Here is a 21,904-nt window from a genome sequence, read left to right as displayed (position 1 = left end):
GCGATGGGGTAAAGTGAGATGTCACATTTCACTCCTTCATGTCAGCAGTGACACTACACAACATCACGTCTGGATTTAGATCTACTGAATTTTCTCTGTTTAAGCATTTGCTCCATCCGTGGTGTCAGACAGGCCAAACCCTGAGCTGCAGCCTAACACTGCAGAAGATCTGGATGGCCTTCCTACACAGATGATCCACCTGCAGATGAACAACTCGTTTCAGACAATTCAGTGACTGATACTAATCTATCCACTGCACATGGTCCACCTGGATAAGCCTGGTTAGCTGACTCAGATGTGCCACATTATCCCAGTCGGAAATTGGTTGTGAAAAGAACAACCCGAAAAGAAAAACAGCAAAAAGAAAATTGTAGTTTAGCAGCTCTGAGGAGATTGAGGTCCCACTTGTCTGCTGAAGACACAGATCTGGCCATGGGTAATTTTGTCATATTATGTTATGATGTATGATGATATATTTCATAATGTTATTGTAGATCTTGAGTTCAGGAGTTTAAAAAATGTGTTTAATCGACCAAACCCGAGGATGCTGTTACTATTCTGACATTCATTCTGAATTGTCTTGTTGTCAAGATACCTATTAAGATTCTAACTTTCACCTAATTTGCTATATTATGATTACTCCTCATTGGGTCTTTTACCCCTTTATTTTTTGTAGTCTGTCTCAGTTTGCACTTTAGATGGGCTAAAGTAAGACACAATACCGCATTCTTTTTACGAGTTCGATACTATTCATTCTGATTACATTCTGATAATTTCTATGGCTAGGAAACATCCTAAATTCATGGGAAATATGTAAACTTTACTGGTTTGTTTTTTTTAGCTTGCTTGGAGGAGACCAAATGTTAAAAATGTCTCACATTGCCCCAGTATTTTTGTGTGTTTGTATGTTAATAGCTTCCTGCCTGGAAACAATAGGGCGTATCTCAACACGATGTATCAGCCAATCATATTTCAGTATATCGTGTCTTGCAGCCAATTGCATTGCAGCGGGGCTCTCGGGCTTCATCGTGACGCGTCAATCAATATGTCCTGTTGCTCGGCCGTCAGCTAGTCTCGCGAGAACGAGTCGCGCCATCTCAAGTCTAATAACTTAACGTCGCGCGGAGCTGACGACAAGGGAGCGGACAAAGTCAACCGCGGCAACGTTTTACACAAATTTCGAAGAGCTGAGTGCCGAGGTAAAAGTCGGCCGTTTCGTCGGTTTGACATTTTTTCCTCCCCGTGGCGGGAATGTGCGCCAAACGCAGGCGGGAAGACGCGTCGCTAGTTAGCACCGTGAGCTAACAGCTAGCTCGTAGCTCCTTGGAGGCCTCGTGATATTTGAACACGAACAGAGCCACGAGCTCACTCGAAGCGCAACTGAGTGACCGCTACGAGTCGACGGGAAGATGTAGGCGTCGAGTTTGGTTGATGTTGTACTCCACGAGTGAGTTCGAATCTCGACGAGATGCTAGCTTAACATCAGCGTCTGCCGTCCTTTAAGCCTTGCACAGAACCTCAAAAAGCCCCTTAAACGCCGCTCCAAAGATGTCAAATATTCAGGGCGGGAAACCCAAAATGATTCTGATGCTCTTACTGGTTTGCTCCCACAGCAATGTTGACTAATTTCTTTAAACATTACAGCGTGTGTTTGTAAATGTTGTGTTCTGATTCATTTGGAGTGGAGAATTACATTCGACAATATTGACAAACTAGACAAGCTCTCAAATCAATTCATAGAATATTAAAATAGCTTTTGGAATTCAGAACTATTGTTGACCGATACCATTATTTTGGATACCAATTCCGACACCTGGAATCGACCATGGAATGCTGATGCTAACACTGTACCGAATACTGATAATGCATTTCGTTGAAAAGCTATACATTTTTTTAACAGTACTAAATTACCACATACTCACTTGAATGTAAAGTCATTGCTATCATGGAAGACAGCCTTTAACTCATTGTCTGCCATGGACTGTGCTAGATGTTCAATCCATTTGAAGTGGGAGGGTTGGCAGCGAATGAACAAATGCGTTAAATGCAACACTCCTTTAAATAGGTTGGACAGCTATTGCAAAAATCATTTAAATTATTCACCTTAAATTTGCTGTATAGTTTCACGTACCCCTTGATTTTTTTACATCGTTTTCTATTTTGCAGTTTTCACAGCTTTTCTATCCAAATTCGGATCCGGAACTGCAAAAAAAGAAATTCTAAAGATAGTGAAATAAACACAAATAGATTGGACATCTAATAGTGATAAACTCATTTGTGGAAGGGTGCATCTTGGCCAGAAGAAGAACAAAATAAACTTTTTTTAACTGGCTGCCATTGACAGCACTAGATGCCCAATCCATTTGAATGGAGAGGGTTGACAAAGAATGTTCATTTGCTGCCACAATCCCTCTGCAAATGGATTGATCGTCTACTACTAATAAGTAGGGCTGTCAAACGATTCAAATTTTTAATCGAGTTAATTACAGCTTAAAAATTAATTAATCGCAATTCAAACCATCTCTAAAATATGCCATATTTTTATGTAAAATATTGTTGGAATGGAAAGATAAGACACACGATGGATATATACATACAACATACTGTATATCAGTACTGTATTTGTTTATTGTAACAATAAATCCACAAATGGCATTATTAACATTCTTTCTGTTAAAGTGATCCACGGATAGAAAGACTTGTAGTTCTTAAACGATAAATGTTATAGTTACAAGTTATAGTAATTTTATATTAAAACCCCTCTCCATGTTTTCGTTTTAATAAAATTTGTAAAAATTTTCAATCAAAAGTAGAGTTAATATAATAATAAGAAGAATAAAAATAGAGTGTATAAGTTTTATGTGTATTTTGCATAGCTAAATTGATATGGAATGCCAGTTTATTTAGCATTGTTGTTTAACTGTGTCAGAATAGGGCCTCATTACTATAGACTGAAGTGCTTTTCTTTTTGAGAACTTTTTTTTTTTTTTTGAGAGAGATAGGAATATTATTTGTGTTGTGCTTTCACTAAACGATACTTATGTTTGTTGTGAAGGAGAAGCTTATGCCAATAAACGCCTGTGTCCACTCGCCTTTACTGTATAACATATACAGTGGGGAGAACAAGTATTTGATACACTGCCAAAACCCATTGGCAGTGTATCAAACACTTGTTCTCACCACTGTATATGTACATATCTTACCCAAAATAAAACAAGAGACACATAATTGCCACTAAAAGAAAGAAAACTTACCGAAATATGTGTGGAGCACAAATAGCAATTTGCATTGCATTGTGAATACAGCATAAACGTCTCACAACTACTAATTCTCCCACGTTTAGAAGACATAACATGAGTATGGAACGGCGCTGCCCCCAAGCGGCCGGTGGCATTCTCTTCACTCAATGTCCATAAATGGCCTCATTGTAATGTTTGAGGCAATATGCTAGCGGGTGCGTTAATTGCGTCAAATATTTTAACGTGATTAATTTAAAAAATTAATTAACGCCCGTTAACGCGATAATTTTGACAGCCCTACTAATAAGCTAATTAAAATTCAAAGCAGAAGGATGACTGTACATCTATTACCATGTTGGCTAGAGATTGGAATCTTGGGGCACCCAACGATTCGATTATAAATTGATTATTTATGTCCCCCCACCCCTGCTATTAGCTGCTTTTAATGTTTCATACATTAGTTACTTAAATAGTACAAAAATCCTCTCAGGCTTAAATAAACTACTATTTCGGTATCAAGTTAACAGTTCAAAACAGTAAAATAATCAAGTCCCCTTCTGTATCAACAGCTTTAAGCTACATTCAATTATTTAATGTTGTGACACTACTGTTAAAGTTGTTAAAATTGCTCCCGTTATTCCATAATTTCCCTTCTGTCTACTTTCGACATGCGAAAGTTTTGAAACGGTTTCATCATTTAAAGATAGATTTAGGTCAAGATTTTGCTGACTCAGGAGTATTTAAGATAAAAAGTTAATAAGATTTGCTACAACCTTCCTGAGAATTCTACTGCTTTTGAGATGGCGACTGTTTACTAACTCATGAGGGTCTGTCATTCCGCATCTAGTTTTGTATTCATGTGCTAACGCCGCCGAGACTGTCATTTCGCATGTAGTTCTATATACATGTGATATCTACTGGATCTACATTATGTGGTCGTAGTTTGTAGCGGCTGTCGGCCGCAGTCAGGTATTATTGTTTTTTTATCTAGCGCAGTGCTTCTCAATTATTTTCTGTCACGCCCCCCCAAGGAAGACGTAAATGTTTCGCGCCCCCCCAAACTCTCTGCCGCCACTGTAAATAGTATCATTTGTCTATAAAATTACTATTATTAATACGCATCTGCCTAACATTGTGTCATTTTTTTTCTAATAAAGAAAAAAAGTAACACAGATCAACTTATAATAAAGTATTATTAACATTAGTATTAGTATTATTAGTATTATTAACATTGTTTTGTTTGTAACAGAGAAGACTTGACGTGCATCAATTTGCCTGAATTAAAAAAAAAAAAAAAATTCACATCCAAACTAAAAAATACACTCAAGGTACATTTTTGACCATTTGTTACAGAAAAATAAAATGTAATAAAATCAGTAAATAATACCAAATTAAAATTGATTAGAAACATTCACTCATGAGGACAATGTGCCAAAAAATTTGACCGAAAAAACAAATCTGAATAAAAGGGGGAAAAAAATGTCCTTGGACAGGACATTTTTTATTTTTGCTGCTCACAGTATTTACCTCCTTTGCAATGGTGTGGAGTAATTTTGCAATTAGCATGCTAACAATGCTCACTGGCTTACTGATATAACACTGACAAAGCAGGACGATTGTTGGCAATATTCGGCACGTTTTCACTGAAAAAACAACAACAAACAATTAACAAAACAACATTAACAATGAGATTGGGGTCTAATGTCTTTAAGTGGCGTCTTAATTGATTTGGCTTCTTGCTGTCTGCTATAATTATTTTTAAACACAGTAAACAGTGGTCTTTCATCATCACCCACTGTATTAAAAGTCAAAGCTAAAAGGCAAACGGCACGAAAAAAGCGCATTCACGGCGGCCGAGGTAGAACCATAGGTGAGGGCAGTCGTCGTGACGATCCCAAGCCGAAAATGGCACTTCTCGGGCGGCGACGTGAGAACCGGACAAGACAGTGGGTCGCTGCGTTAGTGAGTCCGGTCGGAAAACGGCTTTCGAAAACGGCGGTGGCACACTGCTCTTCATACAGTATCTGTTGTCTATGTGTGCTGAGTGCTCTTCCTTAGTTCAAAAATACTGCGCGCACTCTGAAAATGAGAGCGCCACTGCCACCTACTGAGTGGATGTGCAAGTACACTTTATTCCAGTACGGCAAAAAAAAAAAAAAAAACATGTTCCCCGAGGTCACATGCGCCCCCCCTGGCATTGCTCTGCGCCCCCTCTAGGGGGGGGCGCCCCACTATTTGAGAAGTACTGATCTAGCGGCATGAGTTGAGCATGTTGTTCACTCTCGTTCCGTTCCTCATTGTGTTCCAAAGACCGTGCTGACTGTGTTTTAGTTCCGCTTTACTTGCCATATTTAATAATATAATACATTTTATTTATAATGCACTTTTGAAAAACAAATCGAATTTCATTTGAATGTTTGTGAATCGTTCTTGAATATTCCACGGCCGAATCGTGAATATTCTAAGAATCGGAAATTTTGCACACCTCTAATGTTGAGTAGAGTTACCAGAGATTGGAAATAATTGCGAAAAGCACAAATTGCAGAGCACTGGCAACGTCTCAGTAAACCTTGATACCAAAGACGTAATTTTAGTGCCATTTCTGTATTGATACTAGTATTAGTATTGGTGCAACACTAATGGCAATTAAACACATGCAGCTCAGTTTTCAATTTGCATTTTTCTGTATATCGTCAGATTACTGGCTGAAAATTATTTTTTCTCCAATTCACTAGCTTTCACATCGGGAGCTCACTCATGCAAACATATTTTTGCATTTATTGCAAAGCAATAAAATAGAGTGATGGCTCCAAATTGGAAAACCTGTGAGTTTAGGGCTGTAGGTAACATTGCCACAAAATACGGAGTAACAAGAAATTGCTTGTGTTGATAATCGACTGGTGTTTCGCTTTGAGAATCTGAATACAAATAATGAACGGACTTATTGTGTGTTTGCATGTACCGTCAGATGGCAGATGACCTGGACATCGAGGCCATGCTGGAGGCTCCATACAGGAAGGTGAGCATCTTTTTTGGCTCTTCTCAAGCACTTTCCGTCATCCCCGCCCACTGATTGCTTTGCTCAGAACTCTGCGTGACCACCTTTCGTCCAGTGCGCGTGTGAAACCCGCGACCCGGGGGCCTTATCCTGCCCGCTACATCATTTTCCGTGGCCTGTGGAAGTAAATCATTGTGCATCTGCTTCATGTTCCTCGCAAAAATTAAATTAAGTAGGGATGTCCCTTGAATTTTCAGAGGATCAGAATTGGAATTTTAAATGTATTTATTTTTATTTTTAAGTAGTAACACATGAGCTGCCATTGATGGTGATAGACATCCAATCCATTTTGACTGGGAGGTACAGGATGTTTATTGCCATCAGTGGCAGTGAGACGTGATCACTCCATGGTAGCCTTGCCATTTGAAATGTATTTCATGTCTACAACTGTCAATGGCAGTGAATGAGTTAAAAAGCAACAAAATAATCAAGAAGTATTTCAAAATATCTGTCTAGCTAGATTTTTTTAAATAAAAATTTATGTCAAACAAAATACTGCAAAGTTTTGACCCCTGAGCTAATGGAGAGGCATTATTTATTTGACTAGCTTCATCTAGTGTTACAGATGAGAAGGTTGACAGAATGTGGGCTGAATTGTGGGCCATATCCAAGAATATTTTCATCATTTGCTGCGCGCGCCACAGTGGGCTGGAGTTTGGACACCACTGGATTTGTGTTAGCAATTGGCATCCACGTTAGCGTAACGCTAGCAGTCTTATTAGACAACTAAATTTGCTCACTTGTAAGTGACTGAAACATTTGTGTCTGAGAGCTTGCTGACGGATGATGCCTGAACAAGGAATACAAGAAGAAAATTTTTGAAAGGATCTGCCATCTTGCTTCGAGGAAGCTCATCCACTTCCTGTCCTGTTTCCCTTTTCTTGTACGATTGCTTCCTTTTTTGCTACTAGGTGGTGCAAAATAACAAGTAACAAAGATCATCACCCAGACAGTGAACATTAGTTATACTATTACATTGTCTTAATATTTGTAACTCGACCAACAGACGGGGGGGAGGGGGGGGTTATATATTGGCTGGCCGATATAGTGGTCGATGTTTACCGTACATGCTGTGCATTCCACTTTGTGGGTCACTTGAGGGCGATTCGAACGCAGCTCACGAAACGCAGAGCGTCCCAAAGGCGAGACACATCTCCACATTTATGCAATCGCCATCCAATTTGGCACAGCGGAACAATCCACTTTACGTTGTGTAGAGTAGTGTAGTGCAGTGTATTTATCTACTGCATAGACATATATTTTTTAAAAAACTGTGGCATTGTCCCCGAGCGGCCGACATTGCGGGGAAGGCATCTGTTGGCCGCGGCTCCACTGCTGTCTCGTGGCATATTACAGAGCTGCTGAAATTTTGCAAGAGCAGCGTAGGTTTTCCCCGAGTAGGCGGAGGAACTGGAAGGAACCGGAAACGGCATTTTGCCGGGGTAGGTAGGCAGACGCAACAGAAAGAGACGCTTAAGAAGCCGCCTTGCTGCGGTGAGGACGCGGGGCGCTGGCGAGTTGACTTGACGCAAGACTCCTGTCTGCTGCAGGGCCCTTGAGAGGCGTCCCGGCGAGGAAGAAGAGTCCCGCCCGAGTCGGCCGGCCGGCCTGCCTCCGCCGGCCCGCTCTGACCCCCTCCCCTCAGCACACGAACAAAGTCTGTTTCAATGTCGCTCACTCACTCTCCATATTCTCTCTTGCCCTCCCTTCCCCGAACCCCCCGATGTCGCGTCTGCCTCCTCACGCTCTTCTCTGTCGACCCCGCTAGGACGACAAGACCACCAGCCCCAATGGGGGGGAGGAACAGGCCAAGAGGTACCCGCCGCCGTCACGCGTGTGTCTCGTCTCTACGTTGGGGGTGGGTGGGGGGGGGGGCTTCGTCACGTCGTGGCTGAGACTTCTTCGCAGTGTCTCCTTGAGGAAGAAATTGGTTTGTCAGTGGTAGACATTCAATCCATTTGAAGTGCGAGGGCTGGCCACTTCAAATGGATTGGATGTCTATTAGTCATAAAGTTTCAATTAATAGCAGAAGGATGATTGGACATCTGTCTTAATCAATTGCAACCAATGAGTGTGACAGCGAATGAACTTTTGTTCATTTGTTGCCATGCCTCCCACTTGAAATCAGATGTCCATTATCGTCTATGGGAGCCATTGAGTTAGAAATGAAAAACAGTCCTTCCTCTGGCCATGCTGTGCCCTCCTACCAATGAGTTGAGCAGTAGTAGATGTCCAATCCATTTAAAGTGGGAGTTCTTGGCAGCAAATGAACATTCGTTATTTCGTTCATTTACTGCTAGCCCTCCCACTTTAATTGGATACCTAGAACTGTAAATGGCAGCCAGTGAGGAAATTGCACATGCTTTGACTTCTATAAAATAATCTTTTGAAAATCATTTAAGAAATAAAATAGTGATGGGCTTTATTTGAATCAATTTCAATGCAAAGATTTTGTTGGGAACATCAGCCCCATCAACATGGCTGCCATGAGGTCATGTTGGTAGGGGCGGTGAAAGGTCTTTTTATGTTTCTGCATCTGAAGTGGGTGTTTTTTATTAATTTGCTGTCAACCTTCCCACTTCAAATGGATTAAACTTTTACCGCTGTAAACGGCTGCCCATGAGTTAACGTCAGGGAAATGCTTTTTAAAGCAAATTCTCTGCTTCATCATTTCGCCCGTCGCCGTCCTCTGTTCGCCCGTGTTTCCCTCCACTTGGGTCTCGTCTTTCCGCCGGCGCATTGTGACGGGCCCTTCGCGCCGCCCCGGCAGGAAGAAGCGGAGCCGCAGCCGTGAACGCAAGCGTAGCAAGAGTCGAGAGAGGAAGCGGAGCCGCAGCCGCGAGCGCAAACGCAGCCGCGAGAAGCGGCGCAGTCGCAGCAGAGAGCGTCGGCGCAGTCGCGAGAGAGGCGGACGCTACAGAGACTACCACAAGACGTGAGTTCCCGCCGGGAAAGCGGCTGAAAAAGCGCCCAGATGACGACGTGATCTGTGTTTCCAGGCGGAAGCGATCCAGGAGCAGGAGTCCCGTGAGGAGAGAGAAAAGTCCGGTTCGGAGAGAGAAAAGTCCGGTTCGGAGAGACAAGAGTCCAATCAGGAGGGAGAAAAGTCCTAACAAGTGAGAAGACTGAAATGTTTTTGTAAAAAAAATTTCCATGTACCTTATTTTTAAGACTATTAAGGGTTTGGGACATTTTTCAATTATTACTATATTTTGTTATTAGACATTATTTAAAAAATATATATTTAAAAAATAATAAATTATGCATTTCAAAAATAAAAAAGGAAAGCATAAGTTGCGCCACACCCAAGTATAAGTTGGACCAGCTAAAAACTGCACACCCAAGTTGTTACCCAATTTACACTAAAATAATATTGAAATGGAGAACAACAGGCTTAATAGGCACCTATTGTTTTTGGGTAACGACAGCCAAAAGTACACAACAATAACAGGCCAGCGGCGGACAAAGTGGGGAGGTAGACAGTGGCCCAGCCAAACTGAAAAAAGTGAGACTTAAAATCCAAAAAATGTATTAATAAAACTTTAACTTATGATTAATTCCTTTACTTTTTACTACCAGTTCTCAATTAAATTATTATTATTTAATTTAAAAAAATATATATTTTTATATATTTTATTAGTCTATTAGCAGCACAGTGGTTAGCACGTCTGCCTCACAGTTCTGAGATCCAGGGCTCCGGCCTTCCTAAATGGAGTTTGCATGTTCTCCCAGTGCTTGCATGACAGCCGTGAGATTAAGTTGTTAAGGCTATAGTTATCCGAGACAACCATAGTCCTCCGAAAGACATGTAATGTGTTAACGGAAGCCTATTTATCCTATTGTCCTACATTTTACCATTATTTAACACTTAATGTTTGTTCTTGGTTTCTGATAAACTAAAAAAAAATGCAACTTATGTTTTATGGTTTTGTTTTCTAATTTTCCTCTGTGTGCATTCTTTTGTGACCCTTACCCAAGTGTTATAGTCCCAAAAATACAGTAATTTTCTTTTTTACCGTATTTCCCCTCTGTGTCAAAGGCCGCCAGTGGACAATTTGACTCCAGAGGAGCGAGATGCCCGCACAGTCTTCTGCATGCAGCTGGCTGCCCGCATTCGTCCTCGAGACCTGGAGGACTTCTTTTCTGCCGTGGGAAAGGTAACGTCAAGGCAGCGTTGGCAGCCGATTTGAAATCGGGCCTCATGACGCTTTGGCGCACGCAGGTTCGAGATGTGAGGATGATCTCGGACAGGAATTCCCGTCGGTCCAAGGGCATCGCCTACATCGAGTTCGTGGAGGCAAGCTCCGTTCCTCTTGCCATCGGGCTGACCGGGCAAAGGCTGCTGGGAGTTCCCATCATCGTGCAGGCCTCGCAGGTAACCTGCTTCAGGTCACTAGATTGTCAGATGTACAGGTGCATTGCTGTGGGATTTTCAAGGCCAATACAGATTTTGGGGGGAAAAATTCAGCCAATCGTCGATGTCTAAAGTAGATTTTCTTAAGCTGTAATATGAACAGATATACTTTATTTTATTTTTAAAGCACGTCTTTTAATTAAAAATAATTGAAACATCCATCCATCATCTGATCACTACGGTATATAAGTGTACCGTATGTATTTGAAGTCAATTTATTCCTCTTCTAATTCTATTGGCAACATTGGCCACTTGGTGGTGCAAAATCATAACAAAAATTACAACTCAAACAGTGAACATTACAGTGTGATGCAATTATATTGGCCGATCATGTAAAAAAGTCCAACATGTCGGTCAATCTTCATGAGAAACACCATCACCAAAACAGTAACCATAATAATTATCTAAGATCCACTCGCAAGAAATTTTGGAAATATATATTATGTCCCACGCAAAAAGATTAATTTCAGCCTACATTCTGTTGCTGGCATTTAGGGCTGCCGCGAATACGACATATTCACCTAATCGCGAATATTTTTATATTCTTGATTACTGTCTGTCTCTCAACCCCCTTTTATGACCACCCTTAGCTTTAATGAATAGAAATGTGATTCTATCAATGTGTGTCCCCCGAAAGATTTTTCATTTGCTCAGAATTAGGCATGTGCCGGTATGAGATTCTGACTGTATGATAACCTTAAGCCAGTACTTCTCAAATAGTGGGGCAGGCTCCAACAGGGGAGCGCAGAGTGATGCTGGGGGTGGCGCATGTGACCTTTGAGAACATACTTTTTTGCCGAACTAGAATAAAGTGTAATTGCACATCTGCTGAGTGGGTGGCAGTGGCGCTCTCATTTTCAGCATGTGCGCAGTATTTTTGAACCAAAAGAGCAAAGAGCACTGGAGATATGAAAAGCTAAGACAAAGGAATATGACGCAGCGTATGTAGCATTTGGCTTTTGACTTTTAGTACAATGGGAGATGAGCAAAGACCAGTCTGTTTGTCTAAAAATGTTCGCAGTGGACAGCAGGATTTAAAAAAAATATATTTTCAGCGAAAAGGTGCCGAATATTGTGTTACATCAGTAAACCAGCGAGCACTGGTAACATAAGGTGGCATACCAAGTTGCTCAATGCAAAATAACCCAACACCACAGCAAAGGAGCTGATCCTGCCTGCAGCAAAAATAAACTCTCTCTGTCCAATGACACTGTAGTTTTTGCACTATTAATTTGTTTTTTCATCGTAGTGGTTTGGCATATTGTCCTCTTGATTTAATGTTGCTAATCAATTTGACTTTGATTATTTTTTTATTTTATTTTTTTCAGAATGGTCAAAAAATATATCGAGTCTATTTTTACAGTATGGATGTGTACTTTTTTGAAACACTTTATCTTCTTTAATATTAAAAAGGACAGTGTTATGCAGAGGTGTACTTATATTAATAAGAATTTTATAGACAAATGATACTACAGTATCTTTGCAGTGGCGGCAGAGAATTGGGGGGGGGGGGCGTTTACGTCGTCTTGTGGGGGGGCGTAACAGAAAAAAATTGAGAAGCACTGCCCTAAGCCAAAATATCACGGTATCTCGATATTGCAATTACAGCTCTAAAATGTGTTACTTTGACATATCAGGGTTTAAAAAAACTTTTTTCCATTGAACAGGGTTTTTATTTTTTTCAAAGTGGAACATAAGTATAATATTAAATTAAAATAAATTTAAAAAACGACTGAAGTATTCTAAATATAATTAAATACTTTCCAGTAGGTGAGCCTAAAGCCACAGCTCAACATTATTACCATCAAATCAAAAATAATTGAATTATGTTCAATAAAAAGCATGTGTATTACTCATATCAAGTTTACATTACACACTTTGTCAACACAGATGCTAGATGGGGGGGGGGGGGGGGGGGGGGGGACACATTTTACCACTGCTAGACACACTAAACACGCTGGAGTTAACTCTCGTAGCTGGTGGGAAACGTTCATGATAGTGTGTACTAACCTTTAATTTTGTATAAATGCGAAATCATATTTAAAGTATTGCCTCCTCCGCAAACATGTTTTACATGTTGGTTGGTAGGGTTGGGCATCGTTTGAAATTGAACGATTCCGGGTCCATGTTTCGATTCCGGTTCCGAACGATTATCGATTACGATTTTTATGAGAGGCAGGGTAAAAAAAAAATTGTAGTTTAAAAATGTATTCGTTTATATCAGGGGTCAGCAACCTTTTTGGTGTGGCGTGCCACTTTCAAATTTTCTTGTCAATCAGTGTGCCACACCAAGATTAATGACGCACATCCGAATTTTTATATCCAACAGAGCTGTAATTTTGCTCCAAAGAAAACAACATGAACATACGTTGAAATCTTACAACTACCATTCTTCTTTAACAAATAACTAAAAAATAAAAGTATATTGTAGAAAACATCAAAACTTGAGCATCATCTTATGTAAACATATCACACACACACAACCCAGCAAGAAAAGGGGAACAAGCGTGATTCTCAGTGCAGGTCTCTCACAGTACAGAGCGGGCTGTTTTAACCTTCAAAGTCAGGCGACTACTTTGTCTTTTTCACTAACAGTGAATTCTATGCACAATTTTAGATTTTATATCACAAATACAAAAGATGACTACCTTAATGTGATCCCTGGCCCTGTTTTCCATGAATTTCATGTTTCGTCTCGTAGTTGCGTTTGACACTTGTTATGCGACACACACACAACGCTCCCGAGGCATAATGCACAGAGCAAGCGGAAGTAACCAGCCAACCAGTTGTTACCGGCACCCCCAAGGGGCCGCTGTCCCCTACAGTATGACCAGCTTACTAGTTAAGCGTAAGAAAAAGAGAGGCAAGGAGCAAGGTGTTGAGAGAGAGTTGTGCGAAGAGCGCCACATCACCACCTCTCTGAAGTAATAAGCACCGGGCGAATCGACGACAACAAGCCACGTTAATCGCCTGTCCACTACACCCTACGGTGCAGAGTTGCAATTACCAAAAAGTGCAATTGGTAACACAGTGTACTTCCGCCAGCTCTCTGATTGGTCGGCTTCGTAACATGTTAGTAGCGTGGGCTGAATTAAACGCGCAGAGAAAAAAAATCCGACAAGCGCAGGAGTCGAGAAATTGGGGAAGAGCTGGAGGTGTGCTCAAAATCAATTATTGCTCGCATATAACGCCACAGGCTGAGTGGGTGAGAGGGGCGGTCCCGTAAAGCCCCTAAATAACAGGGCGCGCAACTGAAAATGCCTTAATTTCCGGTAAAAAGGCACATCTTAAATGGGCTCGCTTCCGCTATCCAAACAGCTAAACATGAAAAGGTTCATACTGTTTTCAGTAATCCTTTATGTGTCTCTTTTCTTTTTTATGAAAACTTTTTTATGAAACTAAAACAATGAAAAAATACATGCAATCAGCAACAATGCTGCAAATAACAAAAATGCCATCCATATATGCAAACACAATTTGCCTGTATTCAGTAGTTCTTAATTAGAAATATCAAACACATTTCCCCTCAAACATGCAACCTAAAGACAATATAAAGAGTGTAATTCTCAATTTGACAACAAAATACTCACAGACGTTGCTCTAAAGAACACAAATGCCACTCAAGTTGTGAGAGTGGATGCCATGTAACACACTGAATCCCATTTGAAGAACTTCCTATTTGCATTTTTCTTGTACTGTTTTAGAACCAATAAATAAAACGGCCACAAGATGGGGCGCTTCAGCAAGTGATAAAGATACAACCGACAATGAACATAACACGCATATTTTATTTTTTTTTTTGCCATGCCCTCGCGTGTCACTGGTTAACCCTTCGCGTGCCAGTGCTGACACGCGTGTCATAGGTTGCCGACCCCTGGTTTATATGAATGTCTTCTCGTTTTTTTTAAATTACTGTATATGAATTTAAAATGTATTATTATTATTATTATATTATTTATTATTTTTATTTATTATTAATACAATTTCTATGACAGTTTTGAATTATATTAACTTACATTAACAGGGCTATTTTTAACTTGTACATAAATATCAGTCTTTGAACTTGAATGTGATGAAGTTTCTTTCCACAGGAGTGCACTTTCAAAAAGATGTTTATTTTTCAAAAGCTCATGGAGAAAACATTTACTTATATTCTTTTGCCATACATGTAGATGTAGATGAGGCAAAATAATAAGCTTTCCTTATTTGTAAAAACCGATTCTGTTGCGTTTACAGACACATTCATTGTTTATGTTATGACAATACCAGTTAGGCCAGTGAGTGGTGCTGTAGGAGCGTATGTATAATGCGGAGAAGAAGCGATGAGAGCGTCTGGCAAGGATGCTACGTGATGTGAATGGTAAATGGTGTTATATAGCACTTTTCCACCGATGTTTTCACTGCTACGAGTTCATTAAAAAAGTAATCGAATGCCTCATATGGCTGCATCTTTCTAAATAAGCAACACGACAGATTCTGAAACAAAAATCCTTTCAATACTGTTGATTTTAATGGAGGCATATACTGCTTTAAAATGGTGGCTGTTTACTAATGCCAGTGAGTCATTTAGCATCTAGTTCTATTTATATGATCTAACGCAGCCGAGTCCGTCATTTTGCATCTAGTCCTATATACATGATATCGACCATGGCCCGACGTAATAATACCATTTATTCTCGTACTATTCCATCCATCCATCCATCCATCCATCCATCCATCCATCCATCCATCATCTGCTTAATCTAGGGTCGGGTCGCTGGGACAGCAGAAGACAGATGTAATGTATTTTATTTACCTGGTTCTGACGGCGCAGCGTGTCCAATACGTAGCACTCTGCTAGCTATACATATAGCACTTGTACTCCATGAAGCCGGTCATGCATAATTGGTCGTGCAGCCACCTTTGCATGATATGGTTGTGTTGCAAATGTTGCACTGAGCTGATTTTTTCTTTTGTATAGTTAAGCAAAACTTTTGAGCGCCGCCTCATCGTGTCCATGGTTGTAATCAAGTTGCAATGCACAAACACACGCTTCTTGTGGCTGCTTCTTCGTGGTTTTCGGCAGCAATTTTTTTTTCCACTCGGCGGTCAGGGCATCGAAACATGGAACCGAAATTTAAAAATTCGAACGGTTCCGGGAGAACTGGAGTGTTAGAACTGGGTCCCATCGATGTTCGATGCCCAACCCTATAGACCCTACCCACCGACGTCACAAAACCACGTGCTCGCTGTATGGTTCCGCCCACTTGTCCGTCATTTTGTCTCTGTATTAGCATTGGTTTCAATTGATCGAGGAATTTAAAATGCATTTCATGGAAGACCCGGTGCTTTCCGATGCCGTAAACTCACTGGATGTGTTGCATAAAAGGCGTTATGTGGAAAAGCTTCGTTCTATACAGTCGCCAGATCCATATTTGATGCCCAAATCGATGTTTTTCGACCCACTGTCTTTGCCCTGCCTGCCTGACATCTGCTACGCTGATTTTTACAATTATCTTGTCCACACAAAATCAGCCTATTCTCACGAAAATTTGAAAAACTTCAAGAGCTTGGAGGCTTATAAATACTTCGTTGCTGGTTGGGTGAAACAGGTCCTCGTCCACGAAAATTCGGCAGGAATCTATCTTGTGCTTGGAAAGGTGAGTTACGAAATTTTCAATTCAAAATCTTTTGTTATTGCTAACATCCACTGTCAATTCTAATGTATTTCATGTCGTTTGTCAATGGAGTTAAGGCTTTTAATGTTTATATGGTTTAGCGATAGCACTCTCACTACATACATACGTGTATGTTGTCGGCGATTAGCCTAGCAATGATCTTAATTGTGGTTATTTGTCAGCCCAAAACCCTCTAAGTATATCTTAAATGCATCTTACCGGATATATAAAATGACTACTACATAGTCTGTGGTGATTTTTTTGGTGCCCAGTTTTCACGTCGAATTGCAGCCGTCCATTTCGCTCTCCTCTTTGGATCCCTCGGAATACGGTAAAACTTCAAGTCTCGCCTACCATCTTCTCTGTTAGTGCAACCAACAGCCACACACGCCTTCACCATTTTGATTATTAATGTTAAGGAGCAGAAAAACACGCCGTAAATAGGAGGAATGTACGTAGCCGTAACAGGTTAACACTATGTTTTGACGGACAATTGGGCGGTACCATTCAGGAGAGCGGAGTTGTGACGTCACGTGGGTAGGGTCTATTGGTTGGCCCTCCTCCTCCTCTAAGTTGCTGCTGTCTGTAACTTTTCTTTTGCAGAAGTATTCCCATACCAGCGATTTTGTTTTCTTTAAAAGGGGGGGGGGGGGGGTAGATCAGGAGTTTCACCACCTCCATTGTGTAGCATAGATGACTCACTGACATTGAGCAACAACCGATGGGAAGGGGTTGAGCCTTGCAGCTGCAAGTGAGGGATTTCTCACTGCATTTTTGGGACATAAAAAATAGCCAATACCGTAGGGACGGTATGACGGAAATTTTTTACGCGGCTTTGAAACTGACATTTTCATACCACAGTATACCTTGAAACGGGTAATTGGCACATGTCTACTTAATTAATCTTATATAATATATATATAATTATTAAATAGCTGATTATTTCTTGACAATTAAATTGCTCTTCTTAATTAAGGTGTACAGGATATATCATATAAAGCTCATACTATCATAGTAGCACATAATGCCGAGGGGAAAAAAGTTGTCAATATACTCGTCAATCGCGATTATTTGTGTGAAAATGAGTCGTCTCCAGCAATTACTTATTGTGACAGCCCTATAGGCATTGAATGATCATGTTTCAGTGCCATTGATGGAAATAGATGTCCAATCCAGTTTGATTGGGGGCTGGCAGCGATCGAACAACCTCCTACTTTAAATGAATTGGACGGTCTACTTCCGATAAACTCATTGAAACAAGTTTAAATTTTCCCACTCAGGCTGAGAAGAACCGAGCGGCGGCGGCTGCAGCGGCCGCCAACAACCTTCAGAAAGGCTCATCAGGACCCATGAGGCTCTACATCGGCTCGCTGCACTTCAACATTACAGAAGAGATGCTGAGAGGAATATTTGAGCCCTTCGGACGGGTGAGTGATCCAGCAAGAAGTTTTCTCTGTCTGCAATGCGGACAAGCTGACACCGTGTGCCCGCGGTCAGATCGAAGGCATCCAGCTGATGATGGACAGTGAGACGGGTCGGTCCAAAGGATACGGCTTCATTACGGTGAGTCCAATTTAAGAAGGACGAGTTTCACGAGGGTAGCCTGTCCAACAGCGCAATGGTGGTCTCAGTTCGCAGATGCCGAGTGCGCCAAGAAAGCGCTGGAGCAGCTGAATGGCTTCGAGCTAGCCGGTCGGCCCATGAAGGTGGGTCACGTGACGGAGCGCAGTGACGGCTCAGCTGCTGCCTCCCTGCTGGACAGCGACGAGCTGGAGCGCACCGGTATCGACCTGGGGACCACCGGGCGCCTGCAGCTCATGGCCCGCCTCGCCGAGGGTGAGTTCCCTCTTCACCGTAGATTTTTATTCAATTCTCAGGTCTGTACCTACCTTTAAACCATTTTTATTGACCTGCATCATATCATTGACTATGGCCTGCACAAGAAGCTTGAGTTCAGCTTCCATTCTGTTGCACTTCTCAGCTTCAGGACTACATGGCGCTAGTCACTCAAATGCATTGGACCCCTAATATTAATAAATTGGTGGAAGGGAGGGTGCATCTTGGCCAGAGGAAAAACTGATTTTATTTTTTTAACTCATTGGCTGCCATTGATGGTGCTAGACCTCCAATCCATTTTCGCTGCCACCCTCCCACTCCAAATTTATTGGACGTCGATTAGTGATAAACCATGCTAAGGATGATTGGACAACGCACGATTGGACGTCTATATCGTCTTAGAAAGTCCAACAAGTCCTTTGTATTTGGCAGCCAATGGCAGTTGGAAACTAGATTTCGAAGGGTTCAAATACGGAGCATTGACACGTTTTTTATTAGTACTCCCCGATACCGATGGTGTCAACTTAGTGCCAAATCAGTGCACCACTAGTGAATAGCACGCAGTTTGTAAACGTGTTGACAAATGACAAAACTGTCAGTCAACTATGAAATGAGTGCCCATTTGTAACGTGAATGTTTTATTGCTCTGCTTCGGAGGTACGGGCCTGCAGATACCCCCGGCTGCCCAGCAAGCCCTCCAGATGAGCGGCGCCATCGCAATCGGCGCCATGGCTGCCGTCTCGGGTAAGATGGCCGCAAAGGTGGGCGGGCAGCCGCTCTAACCCTGGCTAACTGTGTGGTGGGTTACTCAGCAGCTGCCATGAATCCATCCATGAACCTGAACATGAACCCACCGGCGCTCAACCTTCCTTCTCAACCATTGGCCACGCACTGTTTCCAGCTCTCCAACATGTTCAACCCAAGCAGGTAAGGAAGTACCGTAATTTCTGGACTATTGGGCGCCCCTGATTACAAGCCTCACCCAGTACATTTTTAAAGGAAAAAACATTTTGTACAAAAATAAGCCTCTCCTGCCTATAAGCCGCGTAGACAAAGAAATAGTTTTCAAAATTTTAATAACACACCTTAACTTTTCGTTCCAAACAGCGCCAGCAAACACGGCAGTTATATAGCAGCGGCACGGAAGATACATAGCATCAACACGCGGCACTGCACTAACTGGGCTGGTTATTAAAAACATAAAAGTCTTTGTTAGCAATCTTCATCTTCCTCCTGTGCACTCAAACCATGGAAGTCTTCACCCTCAGTGTCGGATATGAAGACGCTCAGATACACTTCGCCACACAGCTACTCAATCTCTCCTTCGCTGTCGCCTTCAATGTCTCCCATAATGAGGCATATTCACTCCTGAGCCTGTGCCATCCTTCTCGTCACGCAGCAGACTGGCCCCTCGAAATCCGTTGGTGATGGCGGACTTCTTTCACACCGCTTCATGCTGCCAGGCTCCCCCGGCATACATGTGCAATAGCTGCTCTCCGCATGAGGCGAGTCTTGGCAAACGATCTCTCGCCGCGAGTCATCAAAATTTCCCATACAACTCGGATGCCCAATTTTTTCTAGCGTTTTCCGTGATGCAGATCTGCCAATTCTACTCATGCACAAGGACGAGGGTCCGCCACCTCTATTCATGCACAACGCACAAAGTTTAACCAACGGTCATAGTGCAAACTAGCGTCTTCCTCGACACATATATTCTCACTCCCACATTCCATGCTTGAGCGCCCCTGGCGGCCGTCAGAAAAATGCACAAATTGTACGCATCATTGCACATGCCGCAGGACCCAAAATGAGGGGGAAAAAGTAGCAGTTTGTAGTCCGGAAATTACGGTAGGCTGTTTATTGCTAGCTCACCCGCGTGCTCTTTTTTTTTTTTTTTTTTTTTTTTTTTTTTTTTTTAAATGCTTCACCTCGACAGTGAAGATAATCCCGGCTGGGAGTTGGACATCCAGCACGACGTAATCGAGGAGTGCAACAAACATGGCGGCGTGGTGCACATCTATGTGGACAAAAACTCTGCAGAGGTATGTTTGTGCGTTTGAGTGAGCTTTACAGTTTTGACAGCGGCAACTCTGTCTAGGGTAATGTCTACGTGAAGTGTCCGTCCATCCCCGCAGCCATGGCGGCCGTCAGCGCACTTCATGGACGATACTTTGCCGGTGAGTTTTCGCGGTCTTATGTGTGGCTATGAAAAACTGAATTGAAACTCTTTAAATGAGTTTATCACTACTGGACGCCCAATCTATTTCATGTCGGACCGTTCCACTTCAAATGAATTGGACATCTAGTGCCGTCAGTGGCTGTCTTAACAGACCTAATTTATGAAATAACATTAATTCCTCTTGTTGCCTAATTTTAGATTTAACACGTATCTAAAGTTATGGAGTAATACATAAGCACACAAAATAGTATTCATGAAAAAAAAAAAAGCAATAGAAAACTTTGAAAAATACAGCTAAAAAGGAGAGAAATATATATATTAAAATACAAATTAAATATGAAAATGTTTGGGGGAAAATATATAATAGTAGGAATTTTATTATTTCATTTCAGTGTCATATTTTTACTTGTCATGTTGTATTTTAGGAATTTATCCTTCCAGCTGTATTTAAAAAAATAATAATTACCTGTCATGTTCAGTTGCTCAAACATGAAGAATGGGAATCCGAGCGTCCTTACGGTCTGAACAAGTTTAATGTATCAAATGGGAGTTGGATATACTCCCATTGTGGTGGTTCATTGTTTTATTTATTAGGAAAAAGCATATTAGATATTGTATTTCATTTTTTTTTTCCCTTTTAGGATTTTCTTTTGGTTGAATTTTTACATTTTTCTTTCTTCGTATATATTTTTAATTATGTATTGCCCAAATGCTTTTGTGATGTGTATTTGTTAAATGTAAATTCAGGCAAAAAGGGGTTATTTGTTAGAACAGAAGGAAAGTAATTGATGCATTTGCTTAATTTGTGTATTATAAGTGTTAATATGCCAAAGTTTGTGTGCTCTAAACACCAAGGCCATGTGTTTCCTAGGCAAGATGATCAAGGCGGCGTACGTCCCCCTTCCTACCTACCACAACTTGTTCCCGGACGCCGCCACGGCGACGCAGCTGCTGGTCCCGCCCCCTCGCCGATGATTCGGCACCTTTTGATATCTCCCTTTGCCACGGGGATTGTTCCGCCAGATGTTGACCGAGCGCAGTGTTGCCAATTTCGCGTGCGGGCTGGCGCTGTCCAATGAGTGAGCTGGCTCTGTGAGCCCCACCCCCTTTTGTCAAAACATACATCGGTCTTGCTTTTCTAATCGAATCCTCCATTAAACTTTATTTTCAAGTCACAAAGTGCAAGAGTCTCTTTTCTTTTGACCTCATGCCGTGAGCTCTGTAAAGCGGGGTTGGTCGAGGGCCGCGGTACCTCCCGGCCACCTCCGGGGACAGCTGAACGGCTGGTGTCGGCATACTCCGGGACAGCACAAGTGTACTATTGTCTCCGGGAGGAGGTGTTGTAAGTCAGCCAGTGTGACACCGGCATCCCGGATGATCACCTTCATCTGGGCATCTTTCAGGTATGCCGTGTGTTGAACCCATGCCAGGAGGATCATAGAGCATGGGTGTCACAGGGTCGCTGCTGTCCACCTGGACCACGCAGGACGCCATCTCTCAAGTTAAAAGGGGTTCACCCAA

At 41.8% G+C, this 21,904-nt stretch overlaps 1 protein-coding gene across 3 annotated transcripts; it reads left to right on the top strand.

The window, feature by feature from the left end:
• The first annotated feature begins 1,053 nt into the window (after positions 1-1,053).
• Positions 1,054-21,559, top strand: LOC130921796 (RNA-binding protein 39-like). 3 transcript variants are annotated; one of them, XM_057846082.1, is made up of 15 exons: positions 1,054-1,199; positions 6,208-6,258; positions 8,066-8,112; positions 9,068-9,232; positions 9,297-9,413; positions 10,337-10,454; positions 10,520-10,672; positions 17,649-17,795; positions 17,866-17,931; positions 18,000-18,204; positions 18,862-18,948; positions 19,020-19,131; positions 20,141-20,246; positions 20,303-20,381; positions 21,255-21,559. In XM_057846082.1, exons 2-15 carry the CDS (start codon positions 6,208-6,210, stop codon positions 21,356-21,358), a joined length of 1,557 nt encoding a protein of 518 aa, XP_057702065.1. In that variant the 5' UTR covers positions 1,054-1,199; the 3' UTR covers positions 21,359-21,559. The 3 variants fall into 3 exon arrangements, with proteins under 3 accessions (XP_057702065.1, XP_057702064.1, XP_057702066.1); XM_057846081.1 differs by having other exon boundaries at positions 19,017-19,131; XM_057846083.1 differs by lacking the exon at positions 1,054-1,199 and adding an exon at positions 7,848-7,954 and having other exon boundaries at positions 6,219-6,258; positions 19,017-19,131.
• The last annotated feature ends 345 nt before the right edge of the window (positions 21,560-21,904 follow it).

This window comes from Corythoichthys intestinalis, chromosome 9 (genome assembly GCF_030265065.1).
Source record: "Corythoichthys intestinalis isolate RoL2023-P3 chromosome 9, ASM3026506v1, whole genome shotgun sequence".
NCBI classification, from domain to species: Eukaryota; Metazoa; Chordata; class Actinopteri; order Syngnathiformes; family Syngnathidae; genus Corythoichthys; species Corythoichthys intestinalis.
Note: the sequence above shows the minus strand (reverse complement) of the source record. Positions and strands in the feature narration are given on the sequence as shown.